We start from the raw sequence: 23,323 nt of genomic DNA on the forward strand, positions 1-23,323 counted from the left end.
ATAACCCCAAGGCCCCGATAGACATTACATGAATACTAGAGATACACCAACCTATCATTGCCTTTTTCAAAACTTCACGTTACCGTGCGCGACGTTTTAATATATGCATTTGGTCTAACCGACTAGCTGTTCGGTCCAAGTTGACAGCGTACTACATGCCAGGAGTTCCAATAATGTGTAGCAAATAGAACATGGACATTTCGAAGAGTTCCCACGTATTTACGATCTAACCCTATCTACCTACCTAACCCAACGCTGCGCCAAACCCCTGTCCGTCCCGTCCCGTCCCCTTCCCTCACGTAGATCAGACCCCCCTCCTCTTCTTCCAATCCCCCGGCCTCCCCGTGAACGTCGCGCCGGTATCCCACCCCGAGTTCGTAGCCGTCGCGTTGGCCGGCCCATGGCTCCCAAAGGTCGGCGTGACGGCGACGTCGCCGCCGCCGGCCAACACCCGGCCGCGCAGCACGCGCCGGAACAGTTCCAGGCTGGCCGCGGGCTGGTAGTACGGCACGATGTGCCCGGCCTCGTAGACGCGCGTGAAGGAGAGACGGCCGTACTGCCGCGTCTCGCCGTACGTCTTGTTGTTGATGGCGGTAGAGTTGGGGGAGGAGGCGGCGACGGTGAAGGGCGCGTAGCCCGCTTGGGCAAACGCTGTCGCGTTGGGCCACTTCAGCGATAGCGAGACGGCTTCGCCGCCTGCCCAGTTACAAATAAAGTCCTGTGTTTGGTTGATCAGTCAGTATATCACCAGTCCTCTTCCTTTTCTTTTTTTTCTCGCTTAAGAGAAGGGGTCGGGACTCACAGCATCGCCGTAAACCAAAGCGACCCGCACGCCCTTGGCCAGGAGCCACTCGAGGTCGTGGAACGTGGTGTCCCGGACCGGGTCGCCCTGGAGCCCGAAGGCGAGGTTGACGCCGACGCTGAACTTGTCCGTGTAGTTGAGGTCGACGCCCAGGGCGTCCTGCACGCGCGCCGTGTTGACGTAGTCCATCCAGGCCCGGCTGGGCGGGAGGTCGGCGCCGGCCGCGGCGCGGACGTCGTAGACATCGCGCCCGCCCAGGAGCGTGTAGGGGCCCAGCGCGAGGCTGTTGCACACCCGGTGCGCGTAGGCGCAGAAAAAATGCCGCGTCGTCCCCTTGCGGCAGGGCGTCGGCGAGGAGGCAGGTGTCGATGGCGGTCTTGCAGCCGCCTGGGAAATGGGTAGAGGGGAGTGTCAGCCGGTCGGCGACAAAAGGAGGGCAGGGGAGGGAATCAGTTTGCTCACCTTCCATTTTCATGTTTAGTTTCATCAGCTTGTACGTGAATTCGTCGACCGAGATGCCGTACGTGTTGTTGCGCGCGAACTCGGGCCAGAAGGGGTACTGGATGCGCGCCGAGATGAGCCCGTTGATAATGCCGAGCGACTCCATCTCGAGCTGCACGCCGCGGCTGCCGGTGGTTCCGTTCCGAATGCGCTCATTCTGCTCGTAGAAGTATCGGTAGAACCCAGGGCCCCAATGGCCGCCGTAGCTCTCGGTCCAGAGGTGGAAGCGGCGCGACTGGACCGTCGGGTCCAGGCGCGGAAGGGTCCCGAAGAAGGCTTGCATCACCTCCCAGGCCGTCACCGCGGCCAGGGCCGTCCTGTCGGTGGCATAGTCTTCCCGGATTCCGCTGAAGCGGCCGGTCGGGTTGGACGAGTTGACCGCCACCCCGGTCGCGTTGTCGTAGTTTCCCTGGATTTTCTCCTGGTACGAGAAGCCGACACCGACAGGCTGCGAGAGGAAGAGCATGTTGCTTTCTTCGGTCCAAGAATAGGGATTCAAGACCGTGGTGCCGTTCGCGGTGACATTGCAAGGGCCAATGGCTGGTAGACTTGTCAGTCGAGATGCTGTGAGCGAACCACCGTAATCCTACTTGCCAGAGAAGAGAGAGATAAGGGAATCAGAACCAGGACCTCCATTCAGCCATAACGTAATGGGGGCTTTGTCGGGGTTCCTCCTCGCTTCGAAGAACCAGAAGAACATGTGCGTGCGTTCGTCCACGTCGACGTATCCCGAGTAGGACTTGACACCCGGCGTCGTCTCGCAGACGCCTTCCGAGCCTGGCTCCTTATATCTGACTGTGACATTGTTTGGTGTTGTGATCGTTTTGACATCCTTGGGGCTGGCGGGGAGTTGTCTTCTTAGCAACTGCTCGACTGGATGAGGCAAATGCTCGGCCGCGACATTGGGGATCAGGGGAAGCGAAAGCAGCAAAGACGCCGCCGCCGCCGCCTTAGGGAGGAACTGAAGCATGCCTTGTTTGGATACTGTATAGAATGGATTGCTTGTAAATCTGGTTGATGTTATCCTGTGTGACAACCTAGCATCTTCACATAGAAGCCATCCTACTTATACCCCTTCGAAACAGAATTGTTGCCATAGCCACGATCCTCGAATACGCTCTAGACAGTGGTAAATTATGTCAGTGCCTAGCTTGTGCATGATTACGCATACGCCGTAAAGAAATGATTTTGAAGATCGCGGGAAGGCAAGATTACGCAATGCCAAGGCAACACTGCTGCAAGGACTTTTTGGTTTGGTGCATTACATAGTTGCGTGCGCATATTGTTGGAAACTTGGTCCGAAGCTGAAGAATGCGATGGCCGCAGTTGATCATAGGGCTGACGTTGGCATTTTACCCAAAAAGGAAATAGCAAGTATCTGTGTCGATCTCACGCAGGCCAGTCAAACTCCCATTGGCTAGCCTGTCTTCCTCCCTCTGTTTCCGCGGTTCTTGTTTCGATTAAGAGCAACAATGATAACACGGCTGTATGTTGCATCTGCATTGGCAGTTCCCCTGAATACATACGCAGTCCCTTTCCCGGATTACGGTGATCCCGAGAACAAAAGCAGACGCAGTTGTTGGTTTTGGCTTCTAACTTCATCCGGGTATCATTGCTGAGCTTTAAATGAATAAAATAAGTAAATAGAAGAGATGCGTAACGACGGAACCCACTCTCTGTGTTCTTACTGTATCCTTCATGTCTGAACGTGTATTACTTTCCTACATGGAGTATTCTCCCAAATCCAAAAGTCGCGGGTAATAGACTATACAAGTGGTCACGGGTCATTGTAGCAAACATAATGGCATCGACCGAGAATCAAGCCACGCAACTGCACTCCTTGCTCCTTGACCAGTATTACATACGAAACCGTGATGTGTGAAAGCTAGTTAGTTAAGCTGACGTTTCAACGTACGGAGACCGCCGCCTTTATCGTATCCATGAAAGCCCTTACGAGATCAAGGCTAATGAGATAGTACCTAATTTGGATCAAATGCGTCTAATGGCATAGTTGTACCACATAGCGTCCGCCAACCAATCTCTGTGACAGACTTGCGTCTCGTTGTTCGCCCCGAGCATCTTCCTCTCCCAGTACCAGTCACGGAGGACCGCCAGGTGGCTCCGCGGTTTGCCCTCGAGATACGCCCGGTATTTGTTAAAGTCGCCTAGGATCGAGATGCGCAAGAGCTCCCTAGCCACGCCGGTGTCGGCGTGGAGCGTGGCCGCGTGCCGCGCCGCGGCTCTGTTCCAGTGCCTGTCGTCGGTGCCTATTTCCCTGCGCAGGTGCTGCTTCCCGAAGAACGAATCGCTCACCAACTCCCGGTCCGGGTAGTTGGTTAGCCACCACCTCAGCGAGTTCTCGTTGTCGCCGGGGACTTGGGCCGGGGTCCAGAACCACCAGAACGCGAACCAAAGCCACTGGCCCCGCGCGCCCGCGGCCACCGGCGGGCTATCGTCACCCGGGATCTAGGCCTTGACGCCGTGGCCCAGCAGCCAAATCAGAAGGGCTTCTTTCCGTCGCTGTCGCGACGTCCCGCAGGAGGCGTCGTCGCACCAAGTCACTCCTCGGGCGCCCTCGCTGCGGGTTTCCATGGACGGCTCCAGTTGGGCCAGCCAGCGTGGATCGCACGGTTTGGCAATAGACTTGAGAAGGGCCCTAGAGGATTCTAGGCGTAGAGAAAATGGTCCGCCTCCAAGCGCAGTGTTTTTAGATTTTACGTAAATGATGGAAAAAGCCGCTTTACAGATAGGGCATCTCCACGGCTTCCCCCAGCTGTCCACCAACGTCTTCTCGATCCGGGGAACCTGTCCCAGAATTGCGGTGGCCGGGTATGACTGTCGAATGGTGTGTAATAGATTGATCCGCAGGCTCAGGTCGTTGATTCGATAGTGAGGGCAAGCAAGTTCCTTCGACTGGCTGACCCATGCTTGGAGAGGTGCCAGCTGCTGCTCATCTCTGCCGTCTTGATAACTGGGGAGATCTTTCATTCGAATCGATTTGCGAATAACCCCAAGAGACGCATCAAAGAGGTACTGCATTCCATGCAGCTGTAGTTGCCCGTTTTTGGAAATTTTGCTTTGTATTCCTTCCAGGTTATGGTCCTATGGGCGCATATGCGGACCCGGCCAGTCCAACCCAGACATAACCGGTGCATATAGTTCCCATGATCCACTGCCGACTGGGCGAAGAAGACTCGTGCGTGGTATAGCTCGCAGCCAGTGCAATAATGTGGGCGCATCAATATCTGCAAGCGGCGCTGGAATGTCATTGTGCCACGAAGCTGCGAGCACGGGGGACAGAGGCTATCCTTGAGAAGAAGACCGGCAATATGTGACACGAGTCGGTTTTCCGGCTTGTGTATGTTGTAGCAAAGACTGTGTGGTACGAATTCGCGTGGTCCCTGGTACGCAGTAGTGACATACTCGGGTTTGGTAAAAGTGCCTTCGAGTTGCCCATTCCGGGGCCATGGTGGCATGTACTCGCCCGGCGGGTTAAAAGGACCAGCGTAAATGCTCGGTTCGTATGCCTGCACGATTTTACCTGAATCATGCAAAGCCCAAAGGTACCAACGGTGTATCGTTTGGTCTGCGGCGTAGATCACTGGCTTGCCCTCTTGGTTCAAACGTCGGCGGACTTTGGCATCGTAGCTCAGTCGCCTGAAGGTATGACAAGTCCTTGCTAGACAGTAGTAAGCCTCGAGCGGAAGCAATTTGACGATGCATAGCAAGATTTCGTCCGGGAAAGCCTGTAACGCAACCATGGCAACCATTCAGGGGTTTTTATTAGCGGTGTGGGCAAAATGGCAAAGATGTCAACAATCTGGCAATTGGCGAGGCGTGGTCAGTTTTAGACCAATATGACTGTGACCCAGGCGAGATAACTCCGAAGGGTGGTTTCCAGTCTTTGGGTTTTCTATTCTCTCATTGAACTTGGCCCTCAAGCCTGGCTGTGGCAAAAGTCTATGTTGGAACCCTGGTCAATTGCCTTTGCGCTCTCCATCATTCTCGAGTAGCTAAATTGATCATTCTACAAACTGCTGGGAATCTTGGCTGGGGCCAGCGGCCGCCGAAAAAGCCCGGCACCGAGCAGAATTGAATCACGCCGGAAGGTTGCCTACGCAATATCCTTCGTCGGCGCCTCCCTGTGCGGCGCAATAATCGCTTCGGGTGGCCACTCGCCCGGATCAAAGCCGCAAGTAAAGTTATGAGTACCCGATCCAACGACGCGACCAGGCGTGGTAGCACCCATGGTCTGCCGCCCTTGCTCGGAAGGCAACGTGACCTCGGCGGAGGAATTGGGCGGCACGATCAACTTCATGCTGAACTTGACCCCGTCCAGCCGCCACTCGCAACTGACGAGCCCGTAAGGCCCGTCGAAGGAGATGGCGGCGCTGGTGATGGTACCGCCCGGCACCGGCCGCACCCGGATCCTGCGCCAGCCCGAGTTCGGCGCCGTGCTGATGCCGCCCACGGTGCCGTGCAGCCACTCGGCCACGGCGCCGAGGGCGTAGTGGTTGAAGCTGGTCATCGAGCCCGGGTTGATGCTGCCGTCGGGCAGCATGCTGTCCCAGCGCTCCCAGACCGTCGTCGCGCCCATGGCGACGGGGTACAGCCAGCTCGGGCACGTCTTCTCGAGCAGCATGCGGTACGCCAGCTGCGTGCGGCCCACAGACGCGAGCGCGCCGAGGATCGCGGGGGTCCCCGCGAAGCCCGTCGCGATGTTGAACCCGGCCCGGCGCACCAGCTTCTCGAGCCGGGCGCGGGCCGTCTCGCGCTCGCGCTCGGTCCGGTAGAGCCCGAAGCGCAGCGCGAGCGCGATGCCCGTCTGCGTGTTGGACATGAGGTTGCCCGCGGAGGTGATGTATTTGTGCTGGAAAGCGTGCCGGAGCTGGGTGGCCTGTTGAGCATACTTGGCGTGCTCGTCGGCTTTGCCGAGTACCTTGCAGGCGTCCGCGAAGGCGGTCGTTACGCGCACCAGGTACGCGTCGGCTACCAGGACGTCATCCGTCACGCCGCCGGCCGGATCGTCGGTGGGCGCCTTGGGGTCGAGCCAGTCGCCCAGTTGCCAGTGGCCCCGGTCCCACAGGCCGTCGACTGCGTCGCGGCGGATGCCGTGCTCGAGCCAGCCGCGCATGCTCTCGAAGTGGCGTTCCAGGATCGCGCGGTCGCCGGAGGACTTGTACAGGGCGTATGGGGTGAGGATGAGCACGTCGTCCCAGACGGCGGCCGGCATGTGTGACCACCCAGGTGTAGGGATGGACGGGACGATGAAAGGCGGAACAAAATCCTCTTCCTCCATCTGCTCCGCTTTCAGGTCCTGAAGCCAGTCCTTCAGCATGCCCGTGGAATCATAGAGGAAGTTGGCGGTGGGAGCAAAGATCTGGATATCACCCGTCCAGCCCAGTCTCTCATCACGTTGCGGGCAGTCGGTGGGTATGGAGAGAAAGTTCCCCTTCATGCTCCACCTGATGTTGCGGTAAAGCTGATTGACCATCTCATTGGAGCACGTGAAATCCCCTCGGGGTCTCATATCCGTATGCATCACCAAAGCCTTGAAGTTCTCCTTGGCCGGAAGAGGGGAATCAGAGTCGGTCAGACCGTCAACTTGAGCGTACCGAAAGCCGTGGAACGTGAACTCAGGAGACCACTGAAGCAATGGCTCGCCAGCAGATATGACAGTATCCGTCGCTTTAGCAAGACGCAGCGGCCGAGTGCCCAGTTCGCCGTTTTCCATGACCTCTGCGTGCTTGAGCGTAACTTCGCGGTCCTTCGGGACATTGATTTCCTGGACTCGCACCTTTCCCACCAGGTTCTGTCCAAAATCGACAATAGTCTTGCCGCCGGTCGACTTGAATACGGAGACGGCGTCGACGACCTGCACCACCCGGACAGGGGCAGCATCCGGGGCGACGAGCTCGCCTCCGGGCCATGGCAGCTTGCGTGTCGCGCTCCAGCCTCTCTGCTCGTCGCGCTCCTGAGCAGGCTGGCTCCATTCCAAACCGTCGTCCTCCGGAGCGTCATACACCTCACCGTTGTATATGGAGCTAGACCGGATGGGGCTGCGCTTTACCGCCCATGTGGTGTCGGTACACAAGCGCCACGGTTGGGATCCTTCCTGATCAGCACTGATTTCCAACTGGGCTAGGACGCCGATATCTTTCCCGTAGTTGAACCTGGTCCCGCCATCAAATCCAAGCCATCCGGCGTACCAACCCTGCGCCACCTCAACCACGATGACGTTGGTCGCGTCCGTCTTCAAGAGATCTGTGACGTCGTGGACCCGGTAGTTCAGGCGGTGGCGGTAGCTCGTCCATCCCGGGGCCATCTCTTCGTCGCTGGTACGACGACCGTTGATGTACGCCTTGAGGACGCCGAGGCTGGTGATGTATAGGCGGGCGCGCGACCCGGACGACGTTACGGAGTTATCGATCTTGAACTTCTTTCGGAAGCGCAGAGGATGCGGCGCCAGTTCATCGTCATCACGATCGCTGCGGCTGGGCTCACTCTCGTGTGCGATGAAAGACGCGGCCCAGTCGTCCCTCTCTAGCAGCCCGGCTTCCACAATGGACGGAGGAGACCACTCGCTGCTGGTTTCCCGCGGCGACCCAGTTTCGCCATTGCCCCGTCCTTGCACCCGGACCCTTACGGCCGCCCGGGACCGGGAAGAAAGTGGCTCGGCGGGCCACGGCACAAGAGTCGATTCGTCCGATTCAACAGAAAACGATTTGGTCGGTCTGCTTGGCGAAAGCCATTCAACCTCGATCTCATAACCCGTTTGTTTCCAAGCTGGTAGAGTATCCTCAGAGGTGGTGAATCGCCAACAGAGCCGCGGGCGATTGTATCCTAGGCCAAAGCCGTCGTGGTGGTGCTCAAACCCTACTTTGGACACTTGAGGGCTGGACATCGTGATGCGTATACCAAGGAAGAACTCGTGTCGTCAAACTGATGGGCGTCTCGGGGCGTGTTGGTGGTGGTGTCCAGGCGTTTTGGGAGTTTGATGTTGTCGCGTGGGGGTAGCTCGGCGGAGACGAAACGGTCCCCATTTCATCTCGGCTTAGCACTCACCGAACTTGACTCGGCATCAGACGACTGCCGTGGAGTCCGGCATTGACTTTGACGAGCCTCAATGCAACCTCACACTCATTTTATGTAGATCTATGGAGTACCCCGGATGACTATCCTCGTTTCTGGGGTATCTGCTTAGGTACAGATGTATCCACCACCTGATAGATTCCCGAGGCCTAACATGATCTGGTCGGTATGCTTTCACCCGCCAATCGCCTTCTAGATGATCTTCAGCTTCCACTTGCGTGCGATATAATTATCGTCACTTGTCACTGTTGCAAATTCACGAAGTCACTGTGCGCCTGCCCCTTGAACAAGTACATCGTCAGACACAATAGCCCCAGCTCCCTAATAATTATCACAACTCATTCCCATTCAATATGGGTAAGCGACCTTCGATGGTTATTCCTTATCAGTCCAGTATCTCCGGAGTAATCAATGGGGTATATATGCAAAGAGTTGCGTTTATTCAATATTGAGACAACCTACCTATTTCTAGGAGATACATACTAACCTCCGAGAGTCAATAGGTCGTTTCTTCATCTTAAGTATTGCCACTGTGGCGGCGCTTGGTGGTTTCGTCTACGGCGTTGACAGCGGCATCATCGCCACCACTCTCGGCCACGACACGTTCAAGATGTACATGTAGCAAGAAGAGCAAAAGCCGCGCCAAGATCCCGGCCGAAGTCATCCAGCAGGCCAAGGGCATCGCCATCTCCACCACGGTGCGCGCAGGCATGTGGGTGTCCGGCTCCGCGGGCTCAGGCGTGGTCATGGCGCGGCTCCCCGACGGCAGCAACGACTGGAGCCCGCCCTCGGCCTTCAGCGCCTACACCGTCGGCGCCGGCGTGATCCTGGGCGCCGACCACACCGAGTCCGTCTGCGTGCTCAACACGGACGAGGCCGTGCGGGCCATCGCTCAGGAGAGGTTCGGCTTCGGCGCGGGCTTGTTCGTAACCGCGGGTCCCGTGGGAGCGGGGACGGCTTCGCTTCATGGCGACAAGGATCCCGTCTGGATCTACTCCAAGTCCCGCGGCATCTTCCTCGGCGCTCAGGTGGACGGGACGCGGTTCAATGCGCGCGACGATATCAATGAGGGGGTTCTACGGCGAGGAAAGCATCACGCCGGAAAGGATCTTGCGGGGGGAGGTCAAGGCGGAGCTGGAGGGGGCGGCACAGGGGATTTTTGGGAGCGCTTAATAAAGCGCGCTTGTGTATTGGCCACCGTAGATTCTTGTTTCTTGTTTGCTTTTGTTTTGGTCCCCATTATCTTGTAGATACAGGCCACTCAATGCCTTATCCCACACACATGATGTTACCATTCTCGCATATACAGCCTGCCGGTACCAATGGAGAATATGAAATGCGTTGCCTATGTATATTGAGGTGTTTCGGGACGCGAATCGCACACGTGGTCGTACTCTGGCGGCAACTCGTACTCTTGTTCATCTCGTCCTCCCCACACGACCTCTGTGAGCGGTACCACTTCTGGGTTTGCACCACCAGGCTGCGCCTGCCCACCGGCAGGGGTTCCTTGCCGCTGCATCGGCACGGCACGGTTCACGTACCACTCGACGGGGCGCGATATGATGCCGATGTAGTGCTCCGCGGCGAAGCTAATCCAGAACGACAGGAAGAAGACGAAAGGGACGGTCGACCAGGCGCGGAACGAGACGATCATGAAGACGATGGTGTCAACCAGTAGGGCTACCGAGCCGGCGACGACGGAATACCAGTAACGGGTGCAATTGTTTTTTACGCCCGGGTATAGGTATCCAAGTACGAATGTAGTCCAGATCAGCTGCCCAATGCAAGCAAAGAACGAAGCGAGGCGGTAATCCTCCCCGGAGAACGCGTCACATTGAGTCACTACGGCCAGGACGATGAAAACAAAGCCGGTCGAGGCTATCGCGAGAATTCGTTTCCGTAAGTCGGCCCGCAGAGCCATCAACGTTTCGGTTTGGCTCATAGTGCCAGGGATGTTCAATACGAGCTCTTGCTGCAAATCCAGTAATGCTGGTACTTGGTGGGGGAAACGATGGTGAAGTGAGATCTGCAAAATCAGAATGGGCGTGAGTGGGTTTAAAGTGTACGTGCAAGGAAGAAATGGAGACATATGCTTTATTATGAACTCCAGCCCTTGACAGACGAATCTCCGTTGCGTAATGCATGGCTTTCTGCCTTGCAGGAACCTTGTGTTCAGCACTTGCGCGGACAATGAGAACTTTACAACTGACAAAAGCCCCAAACCGTCCGACTTTTGAAGTTTAAAATCCAAAATCCTACTCGCCATAGAAATAGTTTCTTGAGCTTTGTTCATTCTGTGGACAACCTGCACGCTTTTGCGCTTGTTCTTCTCTACCTTTGGTCCATCGCCCAGCAAGCCTAGCAAGCCCAGTAGCCCCCACCCCAAATATGTGACCAAGGCAAGATCACGCCTCGTACATGTGCATAGGTTGTTTTTGTGCTTTTCGAAATGGCAGACGTTGTAGTAACGCGCAGAAATGGCTTGATAAGGCGATGAAATACTTCCGAACGCCATAGATGGATGTGAGTTGACTGGGCAAGGCTCATAGAGCCCAGCATATGCGAATCCATAAAGGAGTAGCGACCGGATTGTGTGGTTCATGCATTGAGCCGGGAGTAGGCAAAACGGTCCGTCCTCGCTATCAGCAGTAGTGAGCTATGTAGATACGCTCAATGGCTTCGGTGCGTCGGCAGAGCTGGATTCGTAATCTGGTGGGAGATCCGATCCTCGTTCATCCCGTCCCTCCCAAGTAACCGTCATGAGCGGCACTACTTCTGAATTGAGATCCGAAGCGCCGGGCTACGCTTGCGCATTACCCTGCGTCCTTGGCTGCTCCTTCGCCACTGCCATCTTCACATACCACTCGATGGCGTCCGAAATCAAGCCCACAAAGTACTCAGCCGCAAAGCTGGCCCAGAAGGACAGGAACAGAACCAAGGGCTTAGTAGCCCAGGCGGAAACCGAGACAAGGAAGAAGAAAATACTCTCTGCCACCAGGGTGATAACACCGGCGAGCAAGCAGTGGAGGATCCGACTGGGTATTTGTTCCATCCAGAACACCAATGCTAAACCGCTCCAGGTTATCAAGCCCCAGACGGCAAGCCCTGCAGCAACGTCCAGATTTGGCACGGAGAGCGCCGAGCAGACGATAGGAGTGAGCAAGGCAACCAAGATGAGTATGCTTAAAGCGGCGCCAAGTATCGTATTCCGCAGAGTGGTATGCTGCTCTTGCAAAGGAATAAGTCGGTCATCCATTTTGCTAAGCATAAGGATTGTAAATTGTGAATATCACAGTGTTAGTATTGTGATAACTTCAAGGTAGTTTTAAAAGTAATAACTGCGACAGTAGGTTAGGGTTGTTGCGAATATTTATTAGATGGGTACTATTTCGAAAATCGATCGAATAGTGACGCGATGCCCGGACCTTAATAACCATAAATTATACTTCTAGGTAAGTGAATCTCCGTTGTGCAATTCCCCCCACCTGTAAACGACCTCGTACTTTGACCTATCTTGTTACCAGGACCAATAGCCAGTCTATCCGCAGGACACCCTTAAGAACCGTCCACGACATGGATCTTGTGAAGCATGTGGCGCTTTAAAAACCCTAGCCGTGGAATAGTTTTCTTGAAGTTTATCATTGCTGCTGGTAACCTGCTCATTCTGTCCCACTTTATCCCCTTACTGGCGATAACGCTACCCTTAGTATAATAAATGTAATGTTACTAAAAAGAGTTGGATAAATATTATACCACGGTACTGATTATTCCCTAGTCTATATAGGACGACCCGATATGGTGGAGGTAGTGGTGTCGCCATCAAGGGGATATGTTCAGTGGCAGACGGCCAAGCAACCAAGTTTTGAAAGAATGTTGCCAACAGAACCGCAACTCTTAAAATTATGTTATCACGTAGAACAACTCTCGGGTATTCGTGTAAGTGCAAAGTGCGATATCAAGTGGTTTGCTTTTGCTGAAATGGTGATTAGAGAGGAATCAGGGTTTATCGTCTGACCTAACGCGCGGTGCTTCTTGGACGAGACATGGCATCCACCAGATTAAAAGTGCTGCGAATACTTCCATGCCGACAAGATATCGGCATGGAAGAGTGGTGGAAATGGAAGCGTTGAAAGATGCGAATCTATGATCACTAAGTAGGTATTGGCCGAAGTCAAATCTGCTATATTAGGGACTCGGCGCAGGTGACACCGAACTTGCTGAGCCCTGCTGTTGATCTATTTTAGGAACACCATAATCGATTGGTCAAGCCTCATTTGCTCGAGGTTAGCTGGAACGGGTGGCTTCACGATGCCAAGACACCAACGCGGGGCTCGTCTATCTGCTCCACGGAGGCTGGGCCGTTGCCCAGATGTTTCCCCAGGCGGCCAATCAGACGAAACCAGGTCACTGGAATCCGCAGCGATCGGCTATGGTAGCCTTCAGCTAGTCTCGTCGTCTAAGGTTGATCCTTCAAGTGAAAAGAGGCGCTGCTTCGAACTTTAATTACTAGTCGCAGCAAATTTCAGATTTGAGAATATTTGGAAGCCTGGACTAGCGCGCATCTGCACCTGCATCGAAGCCCAAGCCCCCCAGAGATGTGCGTGGTTATAGCAGTCGTCATCATGACACTGCAATTTCAATGCTTACATACCAGGCTTGCTTAGTATCATATCATGCCTATGTCAGTGGTGTAACGCGAACATATAAGGAGCCAAGATGGAACGGCACATGGAAACGGTTTCTGACCAGACTGACTCTACGCATAATCTGATAGTGTTATTAATTTCATCATGGCGTTCACTACAATGGTGGCCGCAGCTCTAGCTGCAGTATCCTTCTGCAACGCCACGCCCGTCGGTCGTCCTGGACACTTGAGCGTCAGGTCACCATCGGACCCCAAGATCACAATTGACTTCAAGGAGGCAAGTCGGCGAAAGCCTCATCATCTTGGCTCTTCCTAGCCCAACTAACCACTTATACAGACTCACATTTGCGAGACCACTCCCGGCGTTAAGTCCTACTCCGGCTACGTAAACCTCCCCGCGTCCGCCTCCGAGGGTCGGGCCTACGACATCCACACTTTCTTCTGGTTCTTCGAGTCCCGCAAGGATCCCGCCAATGCGCCGCTCTCCCTCTGGCTGCAAGGCGGACCCGGGGCGCCCACCGTCAACGCGGCTGTCGGCGAGAACGGACCCTGCCGCGTCGCGCCCAACTCGCGAGACACCGTCCTGAACCCTTGGTCGTGGAACAACGAGGTCAACATGCTGTACATTGATCAGCCGGTCCAGACCGGATTCTCCTACGACAGGCTGATCAACGGTACCATCAGCGAGCCGGATTCCCCGTTCAATGTCGCGCAGCACAAATCTATGGAGGGCGTTCAGGTGAACTCGACGAACTTGGCCGGTGTCTTCTCCTCCCAGGATGAGCTGTCAACGGCTAACACCACAGCCACTGCTGCCCGTGCTGCATGGCAATTCATGCAGACGTGGATGACTGAGTATGTCACCCCTTCTCATCAAAGGTGTATAAGATCCACGACTAATATAACCGACTAGGTTCCCGCACTACAAGCCCAAGTCCAACCAGTTTTCCATCTGGACCGAATCGTACGGCGGCCACTATGGGCCGACCTTCGCCTCCTATTTCGACAAGCAAAATGTCCTCATCGTGTCCAAAAACACCAGCAACGCCATTCCTCTTAACGTCGAGACGGTGGGCCTCGTCAACGCCTGCGTCGACGCCGAGGTCCAGATCCCGTTCTTCCCGCAGACGGCCTACAACAACACGTACGGCCTCCAGACCATCAACGAGACCGTCTACCAGAAGGCCGTCGAGAGCTGGCCCCAGTGCCAGAAGCTGATCCACCAATGCCGCGCCTTGGAGGCGCAGAAGGATTCTCTCAACACCGGTTCCAACAATGAGACGAACACTGCTTGTGCTGCTGCGTTTGGGGCCTGCTTCAAGACTATGCATGACCCCTACAACGAACTTCTTGTAAGTGCCTACGGAAGCGGATCCCTAAACCGCCAGACGACGAGACTCGGCCGTTAACTGTATCATAGCATAACCTATTTGACCTCACGTCTGCCCCCAGAGGCTCATTCCCTCCCAAGTATGCCGCTGGGTACCTGAACTCGAAAGAGGTGCAGGACGCCCTTGGTGTGCCGCTCAACTTCACCGGGCTCGCAGCAGGAGTCAGGGATGGTAAGCACAATGTTCAGGACCTAGCATCTCAAAGGAATGGTTTACTAATGCAATTCCTGTAGTGTTCAATAAGACTGGCGACTTCATCCTCGGTCACAACGTCGCAGACCTGGGACGTCTTCTCGACAAAGGTGTCAAGGTGGCCTTCATGTATGGCGACCGCGATTATCAGTGCAACTGTAAGTTTATAAACCAAGCCAACGGAATGGCCATGCGTACTGATCACCAAACCAGGGCGCGGTGGCGAGGCTATCAGCTTGAACATCACTTCGAAGTACTCAGCCGACTTCCGCAAGGCGGGCTACACCGACCTCAAGACCAACAAGGACGAGGTCGGCGGCATGGTCCGCCAGTTCGGCAACCTCTCCTTCTCGCGCGTTTACAACGCCGGCCACGAAGGTATGTAATTACAGCAACCAACCATCCCTCCTCAAACACGGATGAACTGACAACTGTGCCCCCCGCAGTGCCCTGGTACCAGCCCGAGACGGCTTACGAAATCTTCCGCCGCGTCATGTTCAACAAGGACGTCGCGACCGGCAGTAAGTCGACTCAGGGCTGCAAGACGCCCTACGGCACCATGGGGCCCGCCGACATCTCGGGCGTCAAGAACAAGCTGCCCGAGCCGCACAAGCCCGAGTGCTACTTCTGGGACATCATGGAGACGTGTATGCCGGACCAGGTCAAGATCATCAAGAGTGGCAAGGCTATCTTCAAGGACTTCATCATGCTGGGTTACGTGGCGGCCAATGGCACTTCGGTGTACTATCCTTAGATCTGTAGCATTTGCTTGCGAGAGTTTGCCAGGAGTTGAATAGGCGTTTGTGTTACCCTCTGATTTACTGGTTGGTTACAATAGAAACAAAACTGAAATACCATCTTTATTCTGAATCATTGTTGTTCTATGTGCTACCCGGTGGGTAAGACAGTCTGGCCTGACTAATAGGCAATCAGCCACCAACTACGGATATCCGAAGAGCAGCATCGCGAAACTTGAATATTGACGCTACATATGTGGGTCAATGTGCATCTGACATGTGCTGACCGCATAAACGTTGTCCACCTCCCGTCATGGTTAATCTGGTCTGCGTAATGATGGCATATCTGTCAATATCAGTTCAAGAAGCCACATCACAAACATTGATGAGTGTATGCCTAAGTGATGTCATTTATGCAACACATGGCCCATTCACTCAGACGCGTGAAGGTAGATTTACAGTCACGCCATTGTCTCTTCGGGAGGCTCGGTGATCCCGTAGCGTCAACAGGCTCGCTGGGCATGACTCTACACGGCAGCGTCATCGCAGCTGTGCTTATTGGTGCTGCTTTTTGTGAAGACTCAAGGCTTCCAGTCGTGACATGAGGCTGGCGATAATCGTTTGCATCTGCTCGACCCCTTTGTTCTGGCTTGTTTCAAGCTTGATGATGCGTCTATAAAATCTTTGGATTGGTGCGGAGGTCTTGCATCATGGGATCTCTCCTGTCTCCTTATTAGGTTATCAATGATTTGTTAGATACTATCAATGCTGATATAGCTCCGTCAGTCTACTACAGATGTCACTCATCGTTCGAACTGATAGCCGGTTTGTAATAATGCGAAGTCTGCAAGCCTTTGGTGTGTAGTGGTGAAGCCCACGCGAGGCTAAACACTGAATATGCTGTACCGACCGTTGGCGTCAAGTATGCCATGCTTAACCCGTGGAAGGCCCTTTGATAGAGGCCACAGGCAGCTGCGTCGACGGTTACTGCTACCACCTGGCCTACCCGGACGGCGAGGCCCGAAAGTGGGAGTGTCACTGCTACTACAGCGGCCACTGCGAGCGCGCCTCCAGCGACCAGAAGCTCATCCCACATCAGCATACCCCTGTGGGCTATTTTCATAATTCAGCCGTACTGGCCTGCCTCCATTCGGTACTGCTGGAATGGGCTGTAGGACCTTTTTTCCTAATGCACAGCTAGATTGTTAAGGTGGGGCGTTTCTTATTGTCGTCGTCCCTACATGTATTCACTTGAGTAAGTAGAACAATCATTTAAAGTACCTTGGCTTTAGGGCATTAACAGCCTGCATTCCTGATAAGGCATATGGCACTGCTCATTCCACCAACGCAAAATTTCCACACCACATTACTGTAAAACCCATCAACTTCAAGCTAGAAAGCACCATTTCTCTGCAACAACTCAGAAAAACAAACTTCAACAACAAGGAATTGCTAAACAACAAAGATTAAACAATTCCAAACCAGCATAGATTCTAACGCATCATCTCGGCCTGGTAAGATACAGAACTCATTTTTTTCATCTTCAAACTACGGGGTGCGATAGTAGGATGCGTTTGTCTAACTTGTACCTTGCAGGAGATGGCCTTACCGATGTCGGTGCCTTGCTGGCAGCCCTGCGAGAGGGCCACATTGCCATCACATTTGACCGACCTTCGTCACAGCCACGCTACGAGACACCAGGCCCCCTGCCCGAGTACCCCACGTGGTTATCGATCCCGTTAGTCGCTATGATGACGACAATAAATCATCGATGGACAACGAGGCAGACCAAGACAAGCAGGAGCAAGTCGTGTCGTTGACCCAGCCGAGCCCTGCGTATGAAGGAAACGCTCTGCATTGGAGAAACGTATCGGCAGACATCGCCGACGATGAGAATTGCAGCGTTTTCGTCACAGGCTTGTCACCCAACATCGGCTATTATGACCTCATGCAACAGCTCAGATTCGGACGCATCGTCCAAACCCACATCAATGCCCCGTCTGGATATTATCACACCGCCGCGGCCAAAATTGTATTTTGGGATAGAGCCTCTGCCGAGCGCTTCATGGGAGCAGTCAGATCTCGACAATTTGCCTTTGTCGGGTACCGAATTCGAGCAACGTGGAACCGCGTCAAGGTCGCTCCTCAAGACCCCGCCGACGTCACTTCATCCCGAGTTATACGAGTCCATGGTCCTCATGAGATCGTAAACGAAGAGGCAATCTGCGCATTCTTATGGGACCATTTCTACTTCGACTTGGAGGAGATTCTCGTCATCGAGAAAAGCACATCAAGCTGTACTTTAGAGATTCGGTTCGGCTCATTCTGGTTTCAGAGTGAGAACGCGTTCCGCTTTCTTCGGGAGGAGCATCCAGATCGCGAGAGCATCACGGTAGCATGGGCTTACGACCCATGCAATTTTCCAGAGGCCTAGATCTGGCATCCTCACTCCTAATGAGGCGATACCGTAACTGCCCACAGAAACGAGCAGCTACCAAGGCCGGACGAGGAAACGACTGGAATTAGTCGATAAGAAGCGATGAATTGAAAAGACGAAGGAAGGTGTTTCACAATTGCATCTCACATGGCTAGGCAGTATTGCTAGGCGATACTAGTTTTCTGATCATGGAATTCGCTCAGAAATGCCTCGAACACCAAAAGCCCATAGAAGATGGCTTCAATAATGAATTTTTACTCAGAGTGATATATGACTTGGTTGTAAGCCTGTGGTGTCCTTGGTGTAAGAAAATAGTACAGAGAAAGATAGCCTCGCCTAACAGCAACCAAACCGATAGCAGTCAATCAATTAATGGAGAGTAGGAAACACTTGTTTGTACCATATCATCTCGTTCGAACCTCATTCCACGACGATGGGCTCCCCCAAGGGCAGCCTGGAGAAGCACACGAACGACTTGACCATGCCTTGTAAGTGGTAAAGCTGTAGATCCCAGCTCCTGTAATCTGTCCCAGGGAAGAAGAGTGCCTTCGCATTCTCAGCATTATTGACCTGGAGGTCGCAGTCCATGGCGGGCTCGCAGTCGGCTTCAGTGGCCGGGGTAATGGACGAGCATGTTGTACTGCGAGGTGACGAACATTTCAAGTTAGCAGATAATAATGGATGTCAGGAGATGATAACGGCTGTCACTCACGTGTATGCATAGCAGTCGTACCAGGTCTGGTGCGGCGTCAGCGTCCTCGCTTGCGTCCACGACCCTGCCAGGTCGTAGCACTTCTGGAACGCAAAGGTGTTGGGGTAACAGTCGCCGGTGCCATTGCCGCCGGAGCAAAGCTTCATCTGTACGTTGTATTCTCTCATGTTAGCGCCAGTTCCGGGCGTCCAGGCTTGGATGATGGGAAAAGTTTGGCTTCGAGCTTGGGAAAGAAGAGGTTGCACATACATCGGCACGGCGCGTACATGGTTCGTCCCCATCACGGGCGTGTAGGTGGCCGTGGCCATGCCCGTAGGTAAGCTGCGAGGACGTAGCTAGCAGCAGAGCGATTGAAGCAACGACCGACTTCATGATGGGCTGAGTTGGCTGGAAGGCGATGACTGTGGAGGTAGATGGATGATTACCATTGCACTTGGAATCCGGAGCCAAGATCGTTGCCCTGCAAGCTTATATGCTCATCTGCATACCCTACCCCTTGCGTTGTTGGTTGGTCATAAACTTAGGGGGATGGAGGGTTACGGCCTGGCGATTGGCGGCCATGGTCTCAGGAGCATTGCTCTGTAACTCTTCATTTACCGATTATGCGTACAGCTGTAGCTGCATCGCCATGATACCTTAAGGTGGCGAGATGATATGGCATCGCATGTAGCATCGCTCCTTGATTGCTATCGCCGAAGAAGCAATTAGCTTGAGCTTGAACAGCCCATAGATTTGGTCGTTCACCGAAGGGGTTCTGGCTTTTGAGAGAGGACTGTCCGTCCTCTCAACTCCGACAGCTAACCCCGGTAGATCTTTGGGCCTAGCAGGCGGATTCTCTCCCAGACAGCTTGATTGGGCACCGCATTGGCCCTGATAAGCATTTTCAGGTCGGACATCGCTTCGTTTCTTGGCCCAATTCTGGAGCGGTCAAGCGAATGCCCTGTCTACTCTAGCAGACTAATCGCCCCCTGACGTGGTAATTTGCCCGGTTCTTGTTGTTCTGTTGCCTTCTAGCGACACAACTGAATTAATGTACTAATGTTGGCTAAGCTCCCTGTGCACGACAATGGCGGATGATGCCCAAGTCTTTATGGTCTTTCATTCCACAGCGTGCATGGCCACATAACACATTGAATTGTGAACGAAGTATATCATTAATTAAAGATGGAGATTTGAATAAACTTGGATATCATATATAGAGCTTCGTTGATCGTGAAGAGACCAGGAATGCATTCCTAGCGTCTGGCGGTAGGTCTCTTGAGGAGAACAAATAGCGCGAGGTAAGCACTGTGAAAACGTTAGTCGTAGTCCGAAAAGAAACCGCAAAACGTATCAATGATGTGGATGTATTGAGACTTACACGACACCGGTAAAGCAAAGACCGGAGATGACTCCGAAACCCATGAGGTACTTTGGCGAGTCCTTGGATGGGAACAGGTACGACCCGTAGATTTGAGCCAAGTTTCCCTGCGGTTGCCGAGTTAGCTCATGTTTAGGTAGAAATAGTTGTATTGGATGTCACGTACCATAGCATTCACGAACGCAAGGCTGATACCGCGAACCTCGGCTGTCATTGTCGTGAAGGTAGAGCTTGCACTGTAACCAGATAGTCAGTAATCGTTATTCGATAATGCCATTAACCGATAATAACTTACTATGCCAGCGAGAGACCGTTGGAAGCCCAAAGACCCGACGCCATGATCACGAGCAGCGCATACCGAGCCTTGAAGTCGTACACGGCGCATGTGATGATGGCACAGAGACAGGCCACGCCCATGCAGCAGCCCAGGACCAAGCCTCTCCAGCGAGGGTACTTGTCCATGAAGACGACAACGACAATTGTCACGACGAATGCGACAACATCTAGTAATAGAGTGTGAGTACTAGTTACCATGTTATAGTGGGGAAGGTTTTATATATGGCTTACAGATGGGAATAGTCATGTACTGAGCGTTAACAGTGTCGTAACCAAGACCGGCCACCAGTGTCGGGTAGAAGTAAGACAGCGTGGATGAGCCGACGACAGCCATGTAGCCGACGACGAATAACCAGACCTTCCAGTCGGTGAGAGCGACCTTGAGCGCCTGGAAGTGCGAGAGCTTGGGACGGTCCTCACCGCCATCGAAGCGCGAGGGGTCGGCCATGAGTCGGCGGATGGCCAGCTCGCGCTCGGGCTCCGAGAGACGCTTGGTGTTGGCCGGGAAGTCCATCAGGATAAAGGAGGCGATGATGGACCAGCCGGCGGTGGCGACGCCCTCCACGATGAACAACCAGCGCCAGCCCGCGAGCCTATGGGCGCCGTCCAGGCCCTTGGTGATGGATCCCGCGATCAGACCGCCGAAGGCGCCGGACAGGATGGCGGCCGAGATGTAGACGCCGAAGCGGCGGGCCTGCTCGTCGGGCTTGTACCAGCTGGAGAGGAGGAGCAGCATACCCGGGGCGAAGCCGGACTCGAGGAGGCCGACGATGACGCGCAGGCCAATGAGGGCGTGGTAGCTCTCGATGAAGGCCATGCCGATGGTGGCGCAGCCCCAGAGGAACATGATGGCGGGCAGGAAGATGGACGGCTTGGTGCGGGCGAGGATCATGTTGGAGGGCACCTCCCAGAGGACGTAGCCGATGAAGAAGACGATGAGGACGATCGAGTAGCGGTCCGAGGTCAGTTCGAGGTCTTTGTCCATGCCGGCGATCTTGGCGTTGCCGATACTGTGATGCGAGAAAAGACGAATGTCAGCGATTCCGTCCTATCGTCATGTACAGAACACGACCGGGGGGTCTTCCTCAACTTACTTCGTCCGGTCCATGTAGCTCAGCAGGTACATGAGCCACATTGTCGGGAGAATGTAGAGATCAATCTTGCGAACCAGCTTCCGCTCCTCCTCGGTGTCGGGCACGTAGGCCTCGGCGTACTCATGTTGGGACTTGGGGTCCTTCATCGTGCCGGATTCCACGAACTCCTCGTGCTCTCCTGAAGCCTTGTCTAGATGTTTGTTATCCATGATGGGCGCTTGGCGGCTCATGTAGGGAAGTGATTTGGTAGGGAAGGCTGCCTGCCGTCAAGGAGCTTGAGGTGTTTGTAGGTGTGGAGAGCAGAGGCGAGGTTCCTGCTTATCATCTGCACTCGACAGAACGCAGCCAAGTCTTTATAATAAATCCAGCCTTTGCTTTTTCTCAATCGATAGACGACCGCGGGGCTCACGAGACAGGCTAAGCTACTGACGGGTAGACTTCCAGCCTTGATGTCCAGACAGCCGGGACCCAGGAATCTTGACATTCCAAGATTTCGGCCTTTCCCCATACTATCTTCCCCAGTTCCCATCATGACCCACCATGGCGTGGTAATATTTCTCCCACACGGGGTACGGGGAGCCCCCCTTGCCCCCCGCATGGTGTGCTGACTCGTGTTGCAGTGAGCTTGGCATGCAGCTGAGTTGGGGTGGAGACTTGGCGCGGAACGAGGACAGAGTCGCATATGCAGCCGCTCCTGGCCGCGTCTCGAGGCCACTCTAGCGGGATCTGGTGGCTAGATGTGCCCCGAGACGACGGCACCGGCTAAGCCTATATCTACACTATGTCAACTCACCATGACATTATTGCCAAGCCAGTCGCATACTGGCGCAAATTCCCCCGCAGCGCGGTTGGGGAAGAGCTAGTCGTTAGAGGCTGTGATGAAGAAAAAAAGTGTAGATATATCTTGCGAGACTATTTCGCCCTCATTACTGACAGTTTTCATGTTAACAACTTTCAACTTGACACCCTCAACTCTCATTCATATCACAGTCTTCCGCTTCTAAGCAAGACTACAATCCGCATCCATTGGAGCCCAGGCACCGCAGATAGACTTCAGCATCTCTTCTTCCATATCACACATCATGTCTCCTTCTGCGCTAGACTCAGCTGCGAGTGGCGATGCTCCGGTGGCGGACAACTACCCCTCCACCCTGCCCCAGCCTGGCCACAACTGGCAAATCACTCTCAAAGACAAGGTGATTGCAAGTAAGTCTTATCCCCATCTTCAGCATCCCGGAGCAATTGCTAACCATACACTCAACTTCCAGTCACCGGCGCAAACCAAGGAATCGGTCTCGGCCTCGCCGAGGTGTGTCTGGCCAACGGCGCGGGCAAGGTCTTCTCCCTGGACATCAGCCAGCCCGGCGACGACTTCGCCGCCCTGGCCAAGCAGAACCCGGGCCGCCTCGAGTACGTGCAGACGGACGTGACGGACGAAGCCTCGGTCAAAGCCGCCATCGACGAGGTCGCGGCGCGCGGCGGCCGCTTCGACGGCATGATCGCCAACGCGGGCGCGACCAAGCACCAGCCCGCGCTCGACTTCACGCTCGAGCAGTTCGAGCGGCTGTACCAGCTCAACGTGACGGGCGCGTGGCTGTGCGCCACGTACGCGGCGCGCAAGTTCATCGAGCTCAAGACGAAAGGGTCCGTCGTCTTCACCGCGTCCATGACGTCGTACCGGCCCAACCGCGCCGCGCCCTCGGCGCCCTACGGCGGCACCAAGGCCGCCGTCCGCAACATGGCCCACACGCTCGCCATGGAGTGGGCCCAGTACGGCATCCGCGTCAACAGCATCAGCCCCGGCTTCGTCAAGACGGCCCTCACCTACTACGTCGAGACCAGCCCCGACTGGGACCTCAAGATGAAGTACTACGGCGGCATGCCCCGCCTCGCGCTGCCGCAGGAGCTCGGTGGTGCTTACGTGTATCTGCTTTCGGATACGGCGACGTATACCACGGGTATCGATATTCCCATAGCCGGCATCGTTGGTGCTTGGTAAAAGATAGAACGGACCGCATAGAGGC

At 54.6% G+C, this 23,323-nt stretch overlaps 10 protein-coding genes across 10 annotated transcripts; 4 read left to right on the forward strand and 6 right to left on the reverse strand.

Moving 5' to 3' along the window:
• Positions 1 to 304: 304 nt before the first annotated feature.
• On the reverse strand, positions 305 to 2,273 carry PG986_004172 (peptidase S10- serine carboxypeptidase; the record flags this gene model as incomplete). The annotated part of the gene is made up of 4 exons (XM_066840394.1): positions 305 to 718; positions 803 to 1,189; positions 1,314 to 1,843; positions 1,928 to 2,273. 4 exons carry the CDS (start codon positions 2,271 to 2,273, stop codon positions 305 to 307), a joined length of 1,677 nt encoding a protein of 558 aa, XP_066703021.1.
• Positions 2,274 to 3,292: 1,019 nt separating this feature from the next.
• PG986_004173 (uncharacterized protein) lies at positions 3,293 to 4,771 on the reverse strand (the record flags this gene model as incomplete). The annotated part of the gene is made up of 2 exons (XM_066840395.1): positions 3,293 to 3,769; positions 4,727 to 4,771. 2 exons carry the CDS (start codon positions 4,769 to 4,771, stop codon positions 3,293 to 3,295), a joined length of 522 nt encoding a protein of 173 aa, XP_066703022.1.
• Positions 4,772 to 5,417: 646 nt separating this feature from the next.
• On the reverse strand, positions 5,418 to 8,207 carry PG986_004174 (glycoside hydrolase family 78 protein; the record flags this gene model as incomplete). Its single annotated transcript, XM_066840396.1, has 1 exon — positions 5,418 to 8,207. One exon carries the CDS (start codon positions 8,205 to 8,207, stop codon positions 5,418 to 5,420), a length of 2,790 nt encoding a protein of 929 aa, XP_066703023.1.
• Positions 8,208 to 8,748: 541 nt separating this feature from the next.
• On the forward strand, positions 8,749 to 10,073 carry PG986_004175 (uncharacterized protein; the record flags this gene model as incomplete). Its single annotated transcript, XM_066840397.1, has 3 exons — positions 8,749 to 8,811; positions 9,022 to 9,517; positions 9,970 to 10,073. The coding sequence occupies 3 exons, from the start codon at positions 8,749 to 8,751 to the stop codon at positions 10,071 to 10,073; spliced, it is 663 nt and encodes a 220-aa protein (XP_066703024.1).
• Positions 10,074 to 11,195: 1,122 nt separating this feature from the next.
• Positions 11,196 to 11,651, reverse strand: PG986_004176 (uncharacterized protein; the record flags this gene model as incomplete). Its single annotated transcript, XM_066840398.1, has 1 exon — positions 11,196 to 11,651. One exon carries the CDS (start codon positions 11,649 to 11,651, stop codon positions 11,196 to 11,198), a length of 456 nt encoding a protein of 151 aa, XP_066703025.1.
• Positions 11,652 to 13,185: 1,534 nt separating this feature from the next.
• On the forward strand, positions 13,186 to 15,377 carry PG986_004177 (carboxypeptidase S1; the record flags this gene model as incomplete). The annotated part of the gene is made up of 7 exons (XM_066840399.1): positions 13,186 to 13,317; positions 13,378 to 13,895; positions 13,954 to 14,392; positions 14,461 to 14,602; positions 14,665 to 14,781; positions 14,837 to 15,001; positions 15,070 to 15,377. The coding sequence occupies 7 exons, from the start codon at positions 13,186 to 13,188 to the stop codon at positions 15,375 to 15,377; spliced, it is 1,821 nt and encodes a 606-aa protein (XP_066703026.1).
• Positions 15,378 to 17,131: 1,754 nt separating this feature from the next.
• PG986_004178 (uncharacterized protein) lies at positions 17,132 to 17,794 on the forward strand (the record flags this gene model as incomplete). The annotated part of the gene is made up of 1 exon (XM_066840400.1): positions 17,132 to 17,794. The coding sequence occupies one exon, from the start codon at positions 17,132 to 17,134 to the stop codon at positions 17,792 to 17,794; it is 663 nt and encodes a 220-aa protein (XP_066703027.1).
• Positions 17,795 to 18,217: 423 nt separating this feature from the next.
• PG986_004179 (uncharacterized protein) lies at positions 18,218 to 18,881 on the reverse strand (the record flags this gene model as incomplete). Its single annotated transcript, XM_066840401.1, has 3 exons — positions 18,218 to 18,437; positions 18,510 to 18,830; positions 18,877 to 18,881. 3 exons carry the CDS (start codon positions 18,879 to 18,881, stop codon positions 18,218 to 18,220), a joined length of 546 nt encoding a protein of 181 aa, XP_066703028.1.
• Positions 18,882 to 19,744: 863 nt separating this feature from the next.
• PG986_004180 (uncharacterized protein) lies at positions 19,745 to 21,508 on the reverse strand (the record flags this gene model as incomplete). The annotated part of the gene is made up of 6 exons (XM_066840402.1): positions 19,745 to 19,796; positions 19,870 to 19,976; positions 20,036 to 20,105; positions 20,165 to 20,372; positions 20,437 to 21,215; positions 21,300 to 21,508. The coding sequence occupies 6 exons, from the start codon at positions 21,506 to 21,508 to the stop codon at positions 19,745 to 19,747; spliced, it is 1,425 nt and encodes a 474-aa protein (XP_066703029.1).
• Positions 21,509 to 22,381: 873 nt separating this feature from the next.
• On the forward strand, positions 22,382 to 23,298 carry PG986_004181 (uncharacterized protein; the record flags this gene model as incomplete). The annotated part of the gene is made up of 2 exons (XM_066840403.1): positions 22,382 to 22,505; positions 22,568 to 23,298. The coding sequence occupies 2 exons, from the start codon at positions 22,382 to 22,384 to the stop codon at positions 23,296 to 23,298; spliced, it is 855 nt and encodes a 284-aa protein (XP_066703030.1).
• Between the last annotated feature and the right edge of the window lie 25 nt (positions 23,299 to 23,323).

Source organism: Apiospora aurea (genome assembly GCF_038362705.1).
Source record: "Apiospora aurea strain CBS 24483 chromosome Unknown utg000003l_segment0_segment0, whole genome shotgun sequence".
NCBI classification, from domain to species: Eukaryota; Fungi; Ascomycota; class Sordariomycetes; order Amphisphaeriales; family Apiosporaceae; genus Apiospora; species Apiospora aurea.